The sequence below is a fragment of the Drosophila miranda genome, chromosome XL (genome assembly GCF_003369915.1).
Source record: "Drosophila miranda strain MSH22 chromosome XL, D.miranda_PacBio2.1, whole genome shotgun sequence".
NCBI classification, from domain to species: Eukaryota; Metazoa; Arthropoda; class Insecta; order Diptera; family Drosophilidae; genus Drosophila; species Drosophila miranda.
Genome location: NC_046673.1, coordinates 1,861,341 through 1,882,517, shown reverse-complemented (window position 1 = coordinate 1,882,517; position 21,177 = coordinate 1,861,341). Strand labels below are relative to the sequence as shown.

General features: G+C 47.1%; 1 protein-coding gene across 22 annotated transcripts; it reads left to right on the top strand.

The window, feature by feature from the left end:
• The first annotated feature begins 89 nt into the window (after positions 1-89).
• LOC108157604 (inositol hexakisphosphate and diphosphoinositol-pentakisphosphate kinase) lies at positions 90-21,177 on the top strand. Of its 22 annotated transcripts, none has more exons than XM_017289844.2 (14): positions 90-608; positions 7,443-7,875; positions 7,950-8,192; positions 8,605-9,091; positions 9,169-9,440; positions 9,498-9,678; positions 9,739-9,936; positions 10,214-11,231; positions 11,703-12,063; positions 16,546-16,785; positions 17,687-18,142; positions 19,560-19,647; positions 19,706-19,976; positions 20,034-21,177. In XM_017289844.2, exons 1-14 carry the CDS (start codon positions 387-389, stop codon positions 21,021-21,023), a joined length of 5,460 nt encoding a protein of 1,819 aa, XP_017145333.1. In that variant the 5' UTR covers positions 90-386; the 3' UTR covers positions 21,024-21,177. The 22 variants fall into 22 exon arrangements, with proteins under 22 accessions (XP_017145333.1, XP_017145291.1, XP_017145325.1 ...); XM_017289802.2 differs by having other exon boundaries at positions 15,091-16,785; XM_017289836.2 differs by having other exon boundaries at positions 8,593-9,091.

Genomic DNA, 21,177 nt, shown 5'->3' with positions numbered 1-21,177 from the left:
AGAGAGGAGAGTGGGCTTTCATTATTTTTGTGTGAAAAGAAACTATTAAAAGAAAACAAATCAAAAGAGAGAAGTGAGGAAAAAGATTATTAATAAAAATACAAAACACATTTTAACACGCGACAAGTGCGTGTGTGTGTGTGTGTGTGAGAGTGAGTGCATTAGGGCATGCGAGCTGTGCTTGTCCAATTTGATTGTGTTATTGTGTGTCTTCGTGGAAGGTGCTCTCCGAGAGATTCTGAGTGCGTGGGTGTGTTTGGTCTCTGCATTGCAGCAGAAAAGCCGCAAAAGCTGATGTAGTGCAGAAGCAGCAGCATTATTTTCCCTGTCTAACCAAAACGCCTACGCACTAACACTACACCAAAATCCACGGTAAATTCATCATAATGTCCTACACGGAGTTGGAGTCAGGATACCAGGACTTGCGTCAATCGAGCCAATGCAGCGCTGCTTCAGCAGCGGCCGCCCACTATAAGCAGCACGCTGTCCCGGAGCAACAACAGACGCAAAACCCAACGCAACAGCAGCAGCTTACCCAACCAGCTGAGAATGGGCAGCAGCAGACGCAGCAGCATCGCGTCGGCTTCTATTTGGGTCAGGATGGAAATGTATGGGTTTTTCTTAAAATCTTAATAATATACAATTATATATATCCACTGTTATTTTTTGAATGCTTTACATCATTATGTACATATGTATATGTGTATGTAGAAGTTGACCCTGAACTTTTGTGAGTTTGTTGCAGCAGCGGCAGCACCTTCCTCTACTTCTTCCCACGAAACAGCTGACTGGTCAATGTCAATGTCAAAAGCTTTCTCGCTCTCGGAGGGTTACTCTCCCACTATACCACTTTCCCTCTGACTTCCCATTTCTCTCACTCTCTCTCTCTCTCTTTATCTGGTTGTGCGTGGGTGCGTGGTGTGCTTGAACATAATTCATCCTTCTCCATCCCTCTACAGTTTTAAAAATGGGAAATAGCTTTGAGAAGTTTGCTGGCAGCGGAGGTGGAAGGAATGATTGTAGAGGTGTCAGCAACAGCAGCCGAAGGAGCAGCCTGCGTCGCCGCGGCTGGAGAAGGCAGCGCCGCTGCCCAGCGGCAGCAACGTCAGACGAAGTAACTGCAGCTACGTCAGTGCAAACAGCAGGAGCCCTATCGGATGGACGGGGACAGGGACAGAGACGTTGGCTGACGCATGTGAATTCAACGCCGAATTTGGGTGGTGCGTCTGTGTGTGCCCTGTGTGTATGTGTGTTTGTGGGTTAATTTTATCTCTGCTTCTTTCTCCCTTTCAACCTTTCTACCACGTCACTAGAGACAGACGTAGACGTCAGCGACCTGCCGATGGAGCCTCGCTCCTCTTCGTTCTCCCATCCGGTGATTTGAATTATTTTCTTTGCGTTGCACGACTGCCATTCTACCGGCGAGTTTTAGCCATCGGTGTACCTTGGCATTCACACGTTTCGCATCGGTTTCCCTCGTAAAACTAGGCGGAATCAGTTGTTACAGAATATGGTAAACATTTTCATTGGCTGAAAGGAAGTGCAGACTAAAACAGTATCGTGCAAACATATACATACATACATATGTACATCTGTATGTACAGTCAACTTCAAAATTTCACTTATATGTACATAGTCCGAATAGCGGGACAGGCGTCTGAGCAATATGGAAATTATTATGTATTTATTTTTTAGTTTTTTTGAAGTGAAATTTCAAGTAAAATTTAGCAAACTAAAATTTTACCAATGCAGTGATCAAGGGCGTACCCATTACTTTTCGAAGGGAGGAAGCCGGATTTTTTTCCATGCGTGATTTTTACGCGTAAGATGATTACGTTACATTTATTTAGAAGGATAGCTGCGGAAAATCATATCAAGTCGATTAAGCAAAAACATTTTATTTTTTAAATATGCAGCGAAAATTAAATGAAAATTTGTTTTCTATCAATAATCATGCTGAACGGGGTGGGGCAGCTGGCCCCCTTCCTCCCCCTGGGTACGCCCTTGGCATTGATGAGTGACAACGGATTGATTTACGCCCGGGCAGCGATGGGAATAGTGCGAATGAAAAAATGGACTCGAACTAAAAAAAAAAAAAGTGAAAAACGTAACAGTGTTATTATCTCTTATGTTCTATTCATTTTTTTAGATATACATTTACATTGTCTTTGTGTTGGGCTTGTGTTGTATATTAAACCGCTTCCGGCTGTTTTATTTCGTTTATTTGTTTTCGCTTTCCTTTGGTAATCCCATATTGATACCCTGGCAGATGTATCTATGAATGGATATATAACGATGCCTTGCCATCCAGAGAAGTAATTAATTTCCAAAAAAGCGCTAAGAACCGATCATAACTGCCCATGATACCCATGAGTAGGAATGTCCGTCCGACTAGTTTGTAAAATTAGTGTGCCATTTGCGACTCTTAGAATAATAGGAGCCAACTTTTCAATATTCTTGAGAGTGATTTGGGTGTGCTCTTGACTTTCGTAGCATTTTGTGGAACAGCTGTTTCACGTTGAAGGTTGTACAGCCTGGTTCGCCAATCAAACAATAGTATCGGTTCCATTTTGGATTGTTTATTACTTAGTTAAGTCTTGGTTTACATTAAGCAGTAAAAAGATCATCCGACCAGCTGTCCGGTTAGCTGTTCACCTACACAGCTGTTTAAAACGAAGTGTGATATTTTCCTGAAAAACCATGATTACCGTATATTTGGTTTTTGCTATTAGAGATATGTAAATGAGTCGAACCTTAAAAACGTACTCGTTCTGCAAAAACTAATCTGCAAAGGTATCTTAGACTTCGGCGCCCGAAGCTTGATTTTCTTTATAGTTTTTTTATTTGCTACTGTTTTCAGTGCGCTTCGATTGTTTGCTCAATTGGCTGCCGCCCCGAAATCCAATTAACTCGTGTTATTATGCATTAATTAATTATCTCGTTATTTGTTCAATTCGGTTGTTTGCCTTTGCTTGCTAGATTTTGGTTTGGATCTGGGTCTCTGGGCTGCGAGATAATTGCACTGCTCTTGGCCAGTGCAGATCCCAGTTGTGGTCCGACCTCTTCGCAGAGCTGTAGGCGCTCTCTGCCACTCTCACGCGTTCTCTTACCGGTTGCCGATTGTCTTTTTTTGGGGTAAGCTTTAATTACATTGTATCCAAGTTCCTGATTACCATCAAAAAGGATACAAAATAACAATTTAATTTACCAACAATTCTATAGCCAAACTGACCTGACGACGCATTCGATTCAGTGAACTCGTTCGACACATCAAAAATCTTCTGTAGTTCTTTTCAAGCGATTCGGATTCGATGCAGATGGGAAATATGTATTCCTACATGAGCGGCAAATGCTCCAAGTTTGTATGTGACTTTCGGCAGAAGCCCCAAAAGCATGCCCCAAACGAACAAATCACAAAATTGGTTCGTGTCATTTACTACATTTACTTGCAAAAGTTGCGGCACCATCTACCGGTAAACGAATGAGTTCGGAAACACCGTTAGGACCGTATGTCTACTCAGCTTATGGTGCCTGCCCCCTGCTAGTGCGCACACTGAGAGCTTCGAAAGCTCACCGCAGATAAGATAAGCTCAGCTCTGTTTGATCGATCAAGCATGTTTTATTTTATCGCCCATAAACATTTTACTAGGATACAGTGATCAGATTTGTCAGTTATGTGCAGATACGTATGTACATATATATTAAAACTTTTGTTCGGATCATCTTAAGAAAGGAAAAGTATTTAATAGAAACAGATGGATTCAGATCGGTAAGATTCTTTCGTATAGCTGAAGATAAAGATATGAAGATAAGTAGATAAATATCTACAGAGGCACTGCATAGATACAAATAGAGAGACGTACCAGTTCGTTACTGGGAAATGGTGTGGTTGCATAGATACACACATATATAGAGATAAATTGACTATAGATGCTGAATGCTTAATGATAGAATGATAGAACTTAATATTTTATTCGAATGATCTATTGTTATCCATTTCGGGATTTCTCCTAATCTACGACCCCCCTTTGCTGAGGGCTCTGCCTTGTAAGGGCACGATTTTTGGATGAATTTCTCGTGTAACTTGGAGGCTGACACCTCCATTAACGACTTGTGGTGTGGAGTTTAGTCATGAAATGAAAATTACTCTGGTTATACCCGGTACTCAAAGAGTATGGGGGTATTTTAGGTTCGTGTATACGTATGTAACACCCAGAAGGAAGCGTTTCCGACCCCATAAAGTGTATGTTTATAGTCTGTCTGTCCGTCCGTCTGTCTGACCTATTGACATTGACGCCTATTTCCCAGAGACTATAGAAGATCGCTCGGATCATTATCATAGTCTGAATGAAGCAACAAATTTCCAGTGGCTCACTCCCACGACGCTTCCCGGCGTAGTGATGGAGATATAACTGCCGGATAGTACGTCGTTGGTGGGAACAGAGACACATAGACAGAGAGAGATGGAGATGGAGAATATGCAAGAAGAGCTGGAAAAGGATTAGTCGGATGTACAATTTACATATGTAAAGCATAGAGACTGAGTACTGGGTATCATTGTGTCTTCCAGCTTCAGGGCTAGGTTTTGTTTATATGGGCGGGCAGAGTCGAAACTATACCTTTTACTGTATTCCTGATTATCTTTTCACACACATACATACAAATGTAGACTTTACTTGAGCAATTTTGTTACGGTGGGATTGCTGGGATATCTCTTGCTCCAAGCGTACCACCGCCTATAATTCTTATCACCTGGCACTGAAATTCTTATCGTATTTGCTTCTCTTTGCACCTTAACGATTCCACCGTTTTCTTTGTGCTGCTTGTCCGTTGTCGTTGTCCGCCGTCCGCTGTCCGCTGCTCGCTTTCCGCTTTGGTTACTGTTCGTTGTTCATTTAGTCTCTGTCGGGGCCGGACGTGTACGCTAAGTTGTCGTTAAGTCGTTTTGTCAATAATGGAAACGACAACAACAATGACAACGACGACGATGATAAGACGGACGCACGCTTACGCTTCCAGTATGGCGAAACAATTACACAAAGAGAGCGACAACGACAGCAAGCTGCTGGCGCCTCTCTGTTGGAGTATCTTTGCTGTGCTCCTCTGTGCTTCTCTGTGCTCTGCGAATGAGTGGGCGCAGACCAATTGGCGCACTCTGGGACCTCACCCGACCGTCTCTCCACTCTGATCCGTCCGATACCATACGATCAGATCCGATTCTATACGATTCCATCGGATCCGCTGTACGAGTACTCACGTCAGTTGATTGCCGTACACGGAACAGTTCGCGACCCCCGTCCGGCCCACGTCGCTTGTAACGCTTCGAATTGTGTCGGAATTTACGTGCTTGGGCACGTACCGTACCGTACCGTGTCGTATCGTGCCGTGTCGTGTCGTGGAGTGCCGCTCGAGTGGTGACCCCGACTCGTAGTTTCCTAATGGAATGGACCTGGTTCAAGGACTGGTGGCGCCTCAAAAAGCTACGCTCGCGTCACCAGCGCCACAAGAAGAAACTCGAAGCAGCAGCGGCGGCGGGCGCCGCAGTAAGCACAGCCGCCGTCTTGCCCGGATCAGATCCAGTGGCGGGTGGCGAGGGCCTGAGTCAAGAGGATCGCCGGGCCAAACGCCGTCATAGCCTGGATGCAATCACAGGGGCGGACTTAGCGCATGCGCAGCGACGCGGTCGTGTCCGGGATCGACTGCGCCGCAATCGCTTGCTGCAGTGTCAGCGGAGGAGCCAAAGCGCAGGCGTCCACGCCAAGCAGCTGGACAATGGCAAGGATACGGCTAAGGATGACGATGACGGGGAATACGGACCCTTCAACGTCAGCGATTACGAGGACTATGGACCGAGTCATGGCAGCGATGGGGAGAGCGACGACTTCTGCTACTGCGACATCTGCCTGAATGTAGGTCTCATAGGCCTCGATAGGTCCCAGCATTACCTCTTACCGGCTACCGGCTGCCGCTTGCCACACAAAAAACGACAATGAATGAGTGGCTGAGAGGGCAAAGCGATAGAAATACATATGTGTTGTATTTGCTAATTGAAATGTTTTCCAGGTGACAGAACTGGTTTATTTGGTTAAGATTTTAGTGTATGTATTTATTGCTTTTGAGTATTTCTGTCTCTGCCTATGGAAATTATAAAGAAGAAACTTCAGGAGGAATAACGCAAACTCTATCTTAACCGATTAAAAAAAAAAACGAAAGTAAAGGTTTGAATATCAACCGATTCGATGTACTACATATGTATCTATGTATGCACTATGTACATTTTGAATCGGAATTTGAATTCTGATGAATAACCGCTTAGGTGAAGTACAAGTGTCCACTTACAAATACAAAGCTGTTTATGCGTTTAGCTCATTTCGGTGAAACTGGTGGTGGCTCTGCCTCCAAACCGATCTGCTACAACCGATTTATACTTGCACCGAACTGGGATCAGTTCCCACATGACGCGACACATTGATGCTCGACTCAAGGCGCAAAACATAACGCCTGAGAACAACATACATTGCGTGTGCTTGATGAAACTTCATGAATACCATATCTCCTACAAGAAAGTTAATTATACACATAGTCTCCCATACTTAATGAACTACCTATGGAAATTCCTAGAATAATGAATGGCCCAATATTGGCTATCGGTATATTTGTTAGACTGTTAGTACATATTTGTCTATATGTACGATTTCCCTTTAATGGAAATACCACAACACAAAATCTGTCAATAATCACGGGTAATTTCCGATAAGTCAAGCTTGCATTTAATTAGCTGGCTGAAATGATTGGATACTCGTTTGTAGGAGGGCAGCTGTATTTCATCTTGTGTATGTACAATGTACATGTCAAATTATAAAGTAAGCTCGGTTTTGTGTTTTAATAATACATACTTTTGTGTGTGTGTATAATATACATATGTATATACTCTATACCTTATACTCTTTGACCATACCCTCCTTTTGACCATAGTTCCATGGTCTTAGTTATGAGGCCTTGGTCATAAACGTTTTCTGTCCGGTCTATGTACATAGACTGGTCCACTGTTAATAAACCCTCAAAGCCGACTCGACAGGTGTTTGATTCTAGTGTCGACACTAGACTCTAGACAAAAACAGACAACAGACTACAATAAGTACACCCAAAAAAAATTTTAAACGGCATAGAGCCAACGTGGAAAGTGGGTTTCTACAGGCGCGCATATGAGTATCCTTAAGACGTTCGCGACGCCCTCCAGGTCCGTGTCCGTGTCCGTGCGCCCAACGCGCCCAAGCCCAAGCCCAAGCTTTTGCCTGCCGTCCCGCACCGCCCCGCCCCACCTCTAACGCCACCCTTTTAGTTCTGAATTGTTTTGTTATTGCTTTTACCTTTGCGAAATGCTGCGGAAAGTAAAGCTGGCAAACCCAATAATCCATACACGGGTCTTTATAAATTCGAAGGGCGACACGGACTTCGGGGAAAGCAATGACGGCATGGACTCCGACACAAGCACCTCCTCCAGCAACAGCAAGCAGGTGATGGTCGGCATCTGTGCAATGGCCAAGAAGACGCAGTCGAAGCCGATGAAGGAGATCCTCACGCGGCTCGGCGAGTTCGAGTTCATCAAGCTGGTCACGTTCGAGGAGAACGTGATACTGCGCGAACCTGTCCAGAACTGGCCCACCTGTGACTGCCTGGTCTCGTTCCACTCGAAGGGATTCCCCCTGGAGAAGGCCATCGAGTACGCCCAGCTGCGTAATCCGTTTGTTCTCAATAACCTTCACATGCAGTACGACATCCAGGACAGGCGGCGGGTCTATGCCATACTCGAGAAGGAGGGCATCGAGATACCACGCTATGCGGTCCTCGATCGCGACTCTCCCGATCCCAAGCGTAAGCATCATGATTATTTCGCATTCGACGATATACACCCTGAAATATCTGCCTTTTCCATTTCCATTTGACAGATCACGAGCTGATAGAATCTGAGGACCATGTGGAGGTCAATGGCATCACCTTCAATAAGCCGTTCGTAGAGAAGCCAGTCTCGGCGGAGGACCACAACATCTACATCTACTACCCGACCTCGGCGGGGGGTGGAAGTCAGCGTTTGTTTCGTAAGATCGGCAGTAGGAGCAGTGTCTATTCGCCGGAGTCGCGGGTGCGCAAGACGGGCTCATTTATCTACGAGGACTTCATGCCCACCGATGGTATGCAACTTGCTCTCTATGCTCCCATGCTCTATGCAGCTGTAGGTACTACCCGAGATCCTGAATTCCTGCTCCCAGATCCCAGATACCAGATCACACATCCCTGTCCCCATTCCCCTGTCTCCTCTCCTGACACGTTAACCCCGATATGGATGCCTGTTTTTGTTAAAGGCTTTGTTTGGCTAGCTTAATCCCTCCCACCTCCAGCTTAACAAATCGCCACCGCCAAACATATCTCATTTGACCATTGTCTTGCGTCTTCCCACTTTCCACTTGCCACTCGTCACTCGCCACTCGCCGCCACACTTCTCGCCGCACGCCGCTGTGTTCAGCTCAGTTCAGCTCATCATACTGGCCGCCAGTCGAACGCACTGAATCCAGCATTACCTTTACAACTTAGTGTACTTTTCAGGCACCGACGTGAAGGTCTACACCGTGGGACCGGATTACGCGCATGCGGAGGCCCGTAAGAGTCCTGCGCTAGACGGCAAGGTGGAGCGCGACAGCGAGGGCAAGGAGATCCGCTACCCTGTGATCCTCAATCACTCCGAGAAGCTCATTTCCCGCAAGGTATGTCTGGCCTTCAAGCAGACGGTCTGCGGCTTCGATCTCCTGCGGGCGAATGGCAAGAGCTACGTGTGCGATGTGAACGGCTTCAGTTTCGTGAAGAACTCAAACAAATACTACGATGACTGCGCCAAGATACTGGGCAATATGATCCTCAGGGAACTGACGCCCACGCTGCACATTCCCTGGTCGGTGCCCTTCCAACTGGATGATCCGCCCATCGTCCCCACCACCTTTGGCAAGATGATGGAGCTGCGTTGCGTGGTGGCCGTGATCCGGCATGGGGATCGCACGCCCAAGCAAAAGATGAAGGTCGAAGTGCGGCATCCAAAGTGAGTACTATACAGCCCTCCTTCTGCATGCAAACACATGTCACTGAATCTGATCTGTCTGCCGGTTCGTTGCCCAGGTTCTTTGAGATTTTCGAGAAGTACGATGGCTACAAGCTGGGCCATGTGAAGCTGAAGCGGCCCAAGCAGCTGCAGGAGATCCTCGACATAGCCCGCTTCTTGCTCAGCGAGATACACACCAAGGCCCACGCGGAAATCGAGGAGAAGGAGAGCAAGCTGGAGCAGCTGAAGAACGTCCTGGAGATGTACGGCCACTTCTCGGGCATCAATCGAAAGGTGCAGATGAAGTACCAGCCCAAGGGACGACCCCGCGGATCCAGCTCCGACGACAGTAAGTCTCTTGTAGTCCCCAATCCTAAACGCGGTCTTGTGCTGAAGCCCGGCGAAGCCAATCTTCCAGCGGAATCCCCTGCAGAACCGTCCCTGGTACTCATCCTCAAGTGGGGTGGCGAGCTAACGCCGGCCGGACGCATCCAGGCCGAGGAACTGGGCCGTATTTTCCGCTGCATGTATCCAGGAGGTCAGGGACGATCCGATTACTCGGGCACCCAGGGATTGGGTCTACTACGGTACACATATTCGTCCTGTCCTCCATTTGTTCGCTCATTAAATCGAAAATTCCTTTCCAGCCTGCACTCCACCTTTCGGCATGACCTGAAGATCTATGCCTCGGACGAGGGTCGTGTCCAGATGACGGCGGCTGCCTTTGCCAAGGGTCTGCTGGCCCTCGAGGGAGAGCTGACTCCCATTCTGGTGCAGATGGTTAAGAGCGCCAACACGAATGGGCTGTTGGACAACGATTGCGACTCCAGTAAATATCAAAATCGGTGAGCATTCAATTTTCATTCGTAATATGCTGTTATGAAGGCTTGAAACTGGATTTCTGGATTCGCAATGCAACGCGATCATCATCTTTTCGCTCTGATGGATAGGCAGTCTCTGAGTGATCTTTCAGGTCATTTCTACAATTCGGAAGGTTCTTTATAGTCTGTCGCTATTCTGTCTGATGTTATGTTTGTCATTGCTCGATCGCCTAATGATCTCTCCCTCATTTGAACAATCTACGAGCAATGTATTCTAATCCTGTATCCTCTACGCCAACAGGGCCAAGGGTCGCCTACACGAGCTAATGCAAAACGATCGCGAGTTTACAAAGGAGGATCGCGAGCATATCAATCCGTGCAACAGCAAATCGATTACTCAGGCCCTGGACTTTGTGAAGAATCCCGTGGACTGCTGTCACCATGTGCACCTGCTGATCCGCGAGCTGCTGCACATAATCAGCATTAAGAAAGACGATCCCAAGACCAAGGACGCCATACTGTACCATGGCGAAACCTGGGACCTGATGCGGTGCCGCTGGGAGAAGATCGAGAAGGACTTCAGTACGAAATCAAAGCTCTTTGACATCTCCAAGATACCAGACATCTACGACTGCATCAAATATGATCTGCAGCACAACCAGCACACGCTGCAGTACGACCAGGCCGAAGAGCTCTATATCTATGCCAAGAACCTGGCCGACATTGTCATACCGCAGGAGTACGGTCTGACGCCACAGGAGAAGCTGGCCATTGGGCAGGGTATCTGCTCGCCGCTGCTGCGCAAGATCAAAGGTGATCTGCAGCGGAACATCGATGAGGTCGAGGACGAGTTCATGAACCGTCTGAACCCACACTACAGCCACGGCGTGGCCAGTCCCCAGCGCCACGTCCGCACCCGGCTGTACTTCACCAGCGAGTCCCATGTCCACTCCCTGCTCACCGTACTCCGGTACGGTGGCCTTCTTAACGTGGTCACCGACGAGCAGTGGCGCCGCGCCATGGACTACATCTCCATGGTGTCCGAGCTGAATTACATGTCCCAGATCGTCATCATGCTGTACGAGGATCCCACCAAGGATCCCACCTCCGAGGAGCGCTTCCACGTCGAGCTCCACTTTAGTCCGGGCGTCAACTGTTGCGTCCAAAAGAACCTGCCGCCAGGGCCCGGGTTCCGGCCCCACTCCCACGGCGACAATGCCTGCAACGTGAGCCTGCAGTCCTCGGACGAGGCGAATCCTGCCCGAATCGAGGAGGAGAACGACAACTCCGGGGAGGAGCAGAACACCAAAAAGGCAGGGGTTAGTCCAGTATCTCTTCCCTAGAATCTTATACACATTCAGTGAATACCTGAAGCAAGCCTCTGAGCATCTGAACAGACTTTGTGTGACCCTACTGTTCATCTCTGCATCTGATCATGAGTCCGCGCGTCCGTTAATCCGTTCATAGTATATGGACAGACATACTTCTGGGTGTTTTGCTTAGCTCGGCAAATGTTCTCATCAAATCTGTACTGTCTGTAATAGAAATCTGCGGAGTACGCACACAGAACACTCATTTGAAATGATAAGAGTAGCATAGCATATAATGATTAGCATTGCAATCCTTAAGGATACTTTGGCAAAGGATCTTGTGGACATTTAGTTTCAAGATGATATTTTTTTGATCTGTAGAAAGGCAGAACCATTTGATCAGACAGAAGTTACGGTACCCCGAGGCTGCTTGCTTTCCTTTTTGATTGGTAATAACTGCTTTCCCCCGCTCTCCCGCAGAGCTGCGAGGAGCACATCTCCGCTTCTGGCTCCAGCAGCAATATTTTCAATTCCGGCTTCAACCGGCTGGAGCTGCGCACCAAACATCTCAAGTCGAAGCCCATTCCTATCGGCTCGCACCACACGGTAAGCGGGCACGAGGCGATGGATCTGGCGAAGCGGCTCAACGAGGAGCTCGCCTCCCAGCAGCACCAGCTCTCCCATCAGCAGCAACAGCAACAGCAACAGCAACAGCAGCAGCAGCAGCAGCAGCAATTGCGCCCCATCAGCCCCGATATGCGGACGGTGAGTCCGGACTGCGAGCCGCGATCCCGCAGCTTCGAGCAGCGTCCCACCGCCGGAAACTGTTGCAAGGAGACGGGTATGTATACGAGGATCGGGGGTGGACTAGTGCTCTTGCCTGTGTGTGTGTGTGTGTGTGTGTGCGCGTGTGAGCGCGTGTGTGTTCAGCGCTTGCAACAGCCTGTGGCTCAGCGCTTTTACTACTTCTCCTTCAAACTTAACAGGGGACGTCGTGCTCGTTTCCGTTTCCGTTTGCGTATCTGTTTCCGTTTCCCGGCTTCCCCTTAACATAGCTTAAGTAACACTTCATCACCGATTGGCCATTTGAAGTTTTCACACTGATACGGTTTCCATCTCGCTGCTTAGCTATAACCTGGAAGGGGACTTTAACTGGTGGAAGATGGCAAGGGTTAATTGGAAGGATATACATATGTACATATGTATACGCAGAAGTCTGGGGAGACTCACTGGGGGAACGCAAATAGGAGGGACAACACCTAAATAAATCATCCAGAGTGTTCTTGTCATCCATTTCTTGTCTGCCAGTGAAAAAACATAATAAACTGTGAACATTGAAGAGTATTGGATCCAATATCGCTTCATCTGTAAATTGGTGAGGCTATCAGTACAACCACCTCTCAGACAACTTCAATATCAGTCCGGGCATCTATCCTTTCATGAATCACTCCACACTATCTATCAATGATCAACCCATCTACCCATATCAGTCGCTGATCGCGGATCATTTACATATTTATAGTTTTTTTTTTTGGGTATAACTTCCAAAATCTTTTATCGTCCGAACAAGCTTTGTTAATAACATATTCAAGGAAAATAGCATAAGTTGGGGATTAGTTTTGATGGGTTTCCAAATGATCTTCCTACCAGGTTATACCATCTTCGGCTGTTCCGAAGCTGCGCTTCCCTTTGCACTTACAAAAGTTAAAATGTGTTTCATTTCTTTCCATATTTTGTGGTGTTTTAATTTCGGCTCAAGCATGCGGTTCCGTTCCTTTTTGTTTTATGCCTGCGTTTCATGGTTTCCTTTCCGCACTGCCAGCTACATGATGCCGAAAGAGAACCGATCCCCCAACCAAGCCTTAACCCAAGAGAGAAATCCCTAAAACTTCCCAGAGATCACGCTCCCAGAACCCAGAACCCAGAACCAAGAACCCTTCAACCCAGAGCCCTTCCAAAGTTTTTATAAAATATTTATTTGATTACGTTATTCGTTGCCTCTCCGCCCGATTGTATCTGTATCTGTATTGAATTGACTCCCATTTTTCCAAGTATCTTTAGATAATATAGCGCTATCTCTCTTTTTGGAATGGTAAACGAAAAATTTTTAGTTTCATAATTTATCAACATGTATTTTGGAATGTAGAAGTGACGGAAAGTTTCGAAGGAAGTTTCATGCCTTTTTTTAGACTTCTCCCACGAGCTGTGCCCAACATTTTTGGTTTTCACTTTTTCTGTTTCAACGTTGTGTCGATGATATACATATAGTGTGGACGATCGATGAGGTGACATATGAGACATGCTCACACATCCACATCCACACCCACACACACACATCTCGCCCTCTCTCCCAATCTCAATCGCAATCGCAATCTCACTCTCAATCTCACTCTCACTCTATCTCGCTCTCAATCTCAATCTCGCTCTCTTTCGCTCGTTCTCTACTTTCCACATGAGAAAAACGGAAAATCTATAAGCATCTGGCCGCGGAATCCCGTGTACTTGGCAATGCTGGTCACACTGTCTCAGGCACACAGCCACTCTGGTCAATCTGGCGCGGCGTTGACCTCGCCCTCGTCCTCGCCCTCACCACAACCGCAACCACAACTAAAATCAGCCCCCGCAGACAGCTGGGCCTCGGGAAATGCCTCCGAAGCATTTCCTTTCGTCCAAATACAAAATTCGAAAGAAGTGGAACTATGTTGGGAAGCTTTTGCCGGGCTCCAGCTGCAGAAGGGTCACACTTTTTCTTACCCCTGCTCCTGCTCTATATCTCTGTTTGTATCCTTCTCTAACTTTCTTTGTGTACATAACCCCTGTTTCCCTCTGTTCCTGGTTATTTGTCTGTCTTCCCCTGTACCAACCTTGTCTGCCTTGGTCTTCGTGCATGAAAAGCGAAAAATTGAAATGAAGAAAAAGAAAAGAAAAGAAAAGAAAACTTGTCAACTCTTGTAAAGTTATTGTCTGTGACTGTGTCTGTTCGTTGCTCGTTGTTGTTGTTTGCAGAGCCCGTAACCCATAACCTTTAACCCGTACCGCCAAAGCCAGCCAACAGACCCAGAACAATCCGAATCCTAACACACGCAGACACGCCGAATCACCCACACACGCGTACACAAAGACCTAACCGGACTCGCCTCAATACTAAAAAAGAACACAAGCTTTTCCTAATCCGCCGCGAGCCGCCCGAATGCTGCCTGACAGCTGTTGCAGCCAAAGCTTGAAAGCTTAGAGCTTTTTAAATGTTCTTGCAAGAAGGGGTCTATTCCATGATCATTGAAGTACGAATGTATCCATCCGTCGTACGGCAAACTCTAGATACGTCCGCTCATATGGAAGTTTCAAAGAAAACAATCTGCGAGGATCTACACATATCAACCAGAAAATTTCAAAATATCTTCTTTACAATTCGAGAAGATGTAGGCAGCAACTAATAAAAATGTTAATCATTGGGATGTATTTGAGGAGACTTGGACTACTTCAGGATGAGCTTGGTTCATCATTAAAACAGATTTAGGAGAAATTTAGAGGATACTGCCTGCAAGAGCATTTTCCATTCGGCAAGCCGAACTTTCTAGTTGCTCCTTTTTTTGTTTATGTTTTTGTTTTCGAATTCTTTTTCTTGCTTTTTATGAACCTTGATTAAGCGTTTTCTCTATTCGTCCTCCAATTTGTTGAGTATACCGGCTAATGACTTTTCTATTTGTACACCCACAACAATACTCCGATACTACGATACTCCAAAACACCGACACACACCCACTCTGACACGGGGCTGACTCTTGACCGACGGAACCCTATCATCCGTACTAACCCTTCATTATCCACCGACACGCTTTGCGCCCACAACCACCCCAAAATATCGCAGCTCCTTACTCGAGCTTCGGAGAGATAGACCATGCCCGGGTCGGCACCGGAGAAGGGGCTTCCAAGGGGGGCAATCGCACGGCCTTCCAGATACGCGTCACGGACAGTCTGTCCTTTTTTAAGATCGACTCGTCCACGAACGAGCTTCCCCTGTCTGACATTGATTTCTCTTTGAACCCGGGTACACCCCAGTGCGGCCCGGCTTCGCACAAGCGACTCCACGTACTGACCATGCGCCGCATGGAGAGCTGCGATGAGCCGGATGACCTGAAGGCGGGTCGCGAAGTGCCCCAGCACCTGCAGCACCTGCCCCAGATCTCGCCGCTGGCCACAAACGAACGACCGCTTAGCTGCAATTGCACCAGCTCTTCGCCCCTGGCGCTCCATTCCCAGGCCCACTCACACTCAAAGAGTCTGATGGATCTCGGCCAGGCTGTGGGCAGCACCGAGGTGGCACACAGCCCGGCGACGGGCACCGAGCGAGCAGATGCCATCGAAGTCGGTGGCAGCAGCTTCGACGATGACTTCCAGCTCTCCAGCTCGGCTCCGGCTTGCCTGATGACCGTCCCATACGGGCGGCGACTTCCTGCTCTGGCAGCTCTCTCGCCCATGAGCCATGCCACCACCTCGCCCACCGCCTCTACACTGAGGCTGTGCAAGGACATGGACGCGACCCATTCAAAGGCACCAGCTGCCGCTAGTGCTGCCTCCAGTTCTGGCCACCGCAGGGCCACCAGCCACTCGTGTGGCCAGCTCTCGGTGTTGCCCAGCTCGGCGCCAGTTCTCCAGGAGAATCCCCTTCGCTTTTTGGCCTGCTCGGTGCCAGCTCCGCCTGGCGGGTGTTTTGTGAGCTGCTTCGAATCCATAGCCGAGAATGTCAGTCCCAATCTGAATCCAACACCCACACCCACACCCGATCCCGAACCACAAAATCAAACCACTATTGTACCCAATGAAAGACCGTCAGAACAACAGCCACAGATACAGCCACAGCCTCTGGTGGTCTACAATCTGCCCACTTTGCTTGTTACTGCCACAGCAAGCCGAACAGAACTTAAACCAATAACTACACCGACAATTACACCAACTCTAGCTATAACAACAACAACAAACAGAACAACAACAACAATAGCAACTTTTTTCAATAATAATACAGCAACAATGTCTTCTAATCAAACATTTACTAACCAATTCAAATCGATCGATCCTTCCTCCTCTGACGCACACCAACACCAACACCAACATGAATACGCAATCTCACCAATACCAACGACAACAACAATTCTACCAATACCAATATCAACTTCAACAACAATCACACCAATCATCAATCAACCGATCATTCAACATAATGACACTAACACCAATACCAATAACAACACCACTACCAACACTGATACAAACACAACAACTACCACGACCACCCCGTCTTGTTGTACCAATACCATCGCCACAGATAGCACAGTTTCGGTGTCGGTATCGGCCTCGGCCTCGGCCTCATCGGCCAACTCGTCAACATCATCGCGTCGCCAAAGACACAGTATTGCCGGCCAGATGTCCTATATGAAAATGTTGGGTTTCGGTGGTTTTAGCAAAAAGATGGCCACCAGCGCGAATAGCCTTTTCAGCACGGCAGTGATAAGCGGTAGCTCATCTGCCCCCAATCTGCGGGACATGATACCGGTCTCGTCTTCCGGTGAGTACTACACATAGTCGTAAGCAAAAGAATACCGACGTTGGGTTTGAATTAAGAGGGAGAGAGATCTCAATCCTTTGAAGGAGCACCATCAGTAGTTAAGTGAAACCCTAAAATTATGTAAAGCCCCTCAAGATTTTCATCGACTTTGGACAAAATAGAGATGGTAGAGATCAAAACTATTTAAGGTCCTGCAAGTTTTAGAATCGACTACTAAAAGGGTGATATAGGCATATCAAGTGTAGCGAATTCAAAATAGTTCAAAATAGTAAATGTACTTATGTAGATGGACATAACAGAACCTTTTTATGGGCCATAAAAACCAGAGGATAAACCTTTTCTTAACAAGATTCTGTAGGAGAATAATTCGGGATCCCAGAAGGATCCCAGAAATCGATATTACTTCTCCAATGGGTGTGTAAATTGAAAAGCTAACATTCAACACATGAGGAAAATTCTTTGGTAGTTTTGAACCAAGCCTATTGATGTGGTTAACCTTCTTTATGTGTACATAGGTAACCAGGAAAGTATTGAATGTAACTTAACTATTAATGCCGTAGAACTTCTTCAGGTGTTCTTTTACTATAAGGAAACCCAAGTCTTGGTTTAAATTCTTAACGGAAAATATCTATTGGCGAAAATCTCTAGAAGCTCGTTACGATTCGAGATCCTCTATCTCCCACCCTTTAAAGTCCTCTAATTGGATGTCTTTCGGTTATCTTCTTTTTTCTGTTTGTTCCGCAGAGAATCCTTCACTGCGGCGAACTTACCTTCATTTTAAGTTCTTACGTTATTTTATTGTTTTTATTTTGGGGAGGGGTCATTGGCTGATTTCCATTCTGCGTTAATGATATTTTAATGCTATTTTTTCTCATCTCAACCCCAACTTGGGATCGTACAGGATTTGGCGATGTACCACCAATACGGCCCCTCGAAACGCTCCACAATGCTCTGTCGCTGCGCAAGCTGGACTGTTTCCTGCAGGACATGATCCTGGCGCAGATATTCAAGACACCAACGGGCTCTCCGCCGCGCGTCTTCGACCACGGCACTATGCCGGCCGTCTCTTCAATGACGCTCGCTGCACATGTGGATGTCGCCGCTTCAGTCGGTCAAGGCATTGTCGGCGCTGGGGACAACCCGAGCACCCCGACGGGGGTGGTGGTGAAAGTGGATCAATCGCCCCTCAGTGTGACCTTCCAAGGAGGCTGTAGCGAATCGGGCTCGATTAACGTGCTCTCGGAACGACGCCAGGAGAATAAGCTTCTCTCAGAATTGGCGAAAGAAGAGCTAAATAAAATCCAGGATGCGGATGATCGGAGGCAGTGCCGAACCTTTTTGGCCGCCAAAAAAGAGCGTAAGTCAAAGAGCACAAGATCCTGAATGGATCCCATAAAAGATCTATATAAAAATACCCCAGGAGGTTTTTGGCTTGAAATTTTTTTTTGGATAAGCTGACGAAATTTCAAAATATTTAAAGCGCACATTCATTTGATTCAATTAAATTTTTTAAATTATTTCGTGCGAAAAATAGTTTTTTTTAATTAACAGTATTTGTCTGTGGGGAAGAAAAGGCTCAAAATGACATCAGAGCACTGTGCTCGTTGTTTTCCTCAATGTTTATCTGTTGAAGAGCGCAAAATTGTATAATAAACTCTTGCTTGAAAGTGTGACAAAGTACCAAACCACTAGCTATAGTATTTAAAGAATCAAAATAGCTTTTTGAGGTGTTAAAGGATGTACACGTATCTATGATTTTGCTAATCCAATCTTTTATTTGCCTGGAGCCTGACTAGTACTCATTCAAAATCAAGCAACCTTTCTACTGTCTGAGTCACTCGCATTTGCATACATAATCGTGTACATTGAACTATTTTCGTCTTTGGGGTCCACAGCTTAAAATTTTGTTTGTTAAAACACCGTCCTGTACCCTGTGTGTAAGTTTATCCTATCGGAGTACCAAAGAATGGAGCTGGGAACTAGGAACTAGGAGTTTTGCAATTGGAATTTCCCGGGCTGTAAACCCATGCCCAAATGTCTGTTAGTCTTATTTGATTGCACTTAAAATATCATTTGATTTATTTATGCGTTCTTTTTGTTCTTAATATTTTCAGTGGATTGAATTGAGCCAAGCATTTAGAGAATGCAGCTAACATTTTGTTTACCTCTATATATTACTATATTTTACTATGTATGTCCATAACCGATTAATACGAGTCAATATACATAGCTATATGCACATACATATACACGGATAGATATATTTTTTGTGTCATTTGTGATTTAATTTCAATTAATTTTTAAGTCTTTTGCTCAACATTGGAATAAAAATGGCGAGAAGTAAACACTTTTCGATCGATAATATATAGATCATAAATTCATCATGAATTGAATCGAAGAATCGCTTTTCAATCAAAAATTTCTCACTCGCTTTTTGATCACTCTTAATTTCCTTACATTTATTCCCTGTGCCCATTGTCCCTTCTCCATTTTCTTTTCTCCACTCGCTCTTTGATAACTCGCCTACTCGCTTGTTACTTTTATCTCGCAACCATTTCTCACTCGTCACTCATTCTTCACTTGCTTATTCTTTCTTTCCTAGCTCTTTTATTTTTAATTTTAACCTCACTTCACTTTCACTTTTCAATCGCTCATTCCGCATTCGATTCGCCCATTCATGACTTGTTTTTGTATCATCTTTAAACCCTTTCGATTCCGCTTAATATGTTAACGGTTGAATTTAAAACTTTAACCATTTGGCCAACCCACAAAAGAAATCTGGCAGCAGCAGCAGGAGAGCCTCCAGGCAGCCGTGGCGGATGAGGAACCACAATCCGAACCAGAGCTGAAGCAGCTGTTATTGTGAGAATGAGGTTGCTCCACGTCCCTCCTCCATTAATAAAGATTTCCCATTCCACAGCGATCACTTTTCCGCTCCCATCACGCCATTTGCGGAACTTGAGGGACAAACGCCAGATATCTACCTGAATGTAAGTGGACAGACGCACAGCCTCACAGAATGCCACCCTCCCTTGAGTGGCGTGGGGATGAGCATGTCCGGAGAAGGTCTCTTCTTCGTCGCCTGCGGGGAGCCGGATAACGCCATCAACTGCCTCACCCCCCTGAGCTTCGGCAATGACCTTGACCTGAGCATGGTGGCAAACAGGGGCTCCATGACGCTCTCCATGGATGTGAGTATGTTATTCTTTTCCACTGTACTCTTCTAATTGGGTTTCAAATCTCCTCAGGGCTTCGAGGATGACGAGGATGCCACCCTTTCGGCAGCCACTACTCCATCACTGCCACCTGATGGGGAGCCCAATCTGGCGATTTGCCACTGCTGTCCCAGTCACGCCGAGGCTCCGCCGGACGTGGCTAGCGATGATCCCCGCTTCGGTTTCTCCCTGCCCGTCCACATCCAGCAGCCGTCGCCGGAACACACTCGTCCTCCTGTGCGCCGTTCTCACGATCCAGTCTCACCGCGCATCCAGAAGCAGATCAGCGTCTTCGAGGGCACAGGGCAGCCGGACAAGGACGGAGCGGCACTGCACGCCTCCATCAATCTGCCGGCTGCCGCCCAGCAGCTGCGCCAGGATGCCCGGCTGCGAAAGTTTGAGAACCTCACTCAGTCCACCTCCAACTCGAACTTTCCCTTCGAGAGCAACACCTTGAAGCGCGCACCTATGCAGGCCACGGGCGACTATGCAAACGTGTCCCACACCCAGAGTTGTATCAACCTAAAGAGCACCAGTGGATCACCGCAGCACCAGAAAGGAGCCGCAGCCGGAGCTGGAGCAGGACCAGCAGCAGCAGCAGGAACAAACCGGGATCGGCTACGGGGAGGTGGAACAGGGCACTTTGGGCGACTGCCCAGTGCACTATCCGCCTGCCACTCAGCCTCGGCATCCCCCTCGCCATCACCATCACCATCTCCTCGACCGGGGGCGTTGATCGTGAAAGAGCGGTTCATAGAACCGCCCAAGCGAGGCATTGTGCGGGGCTATCACCCTAAGACTCAGTCCATGGACGCGGACTTTTTGTTCAACGAGTTCCTGCTGCTGCCGGCTAACGCTCCCGCTAATCTTTCGTTCGATTGCAGCGACACCGAGTTCGAAACCGATACCGAGGTCGCTGTCGGTGCCGATATCGATGCTGGGACCGATGCAGGAGGCGATGCCGATCGCAATGACCGCGACGATAACGAGCAACCCTCGACCTCGTCTAGGAGGAACCCTTAGCTCTCAACTCTTTGCACTCGCATTTGCACTCGCAGCCTCACTATAAGCTAAATATTTCTCTGGCGCGTAAACGTAAACGTTATTGAATTCTTTAATCTTAATTGTACTTGTTGTTGTTGTTGGGCCAAGCAAATAAAACTATCCGGCAAATGTA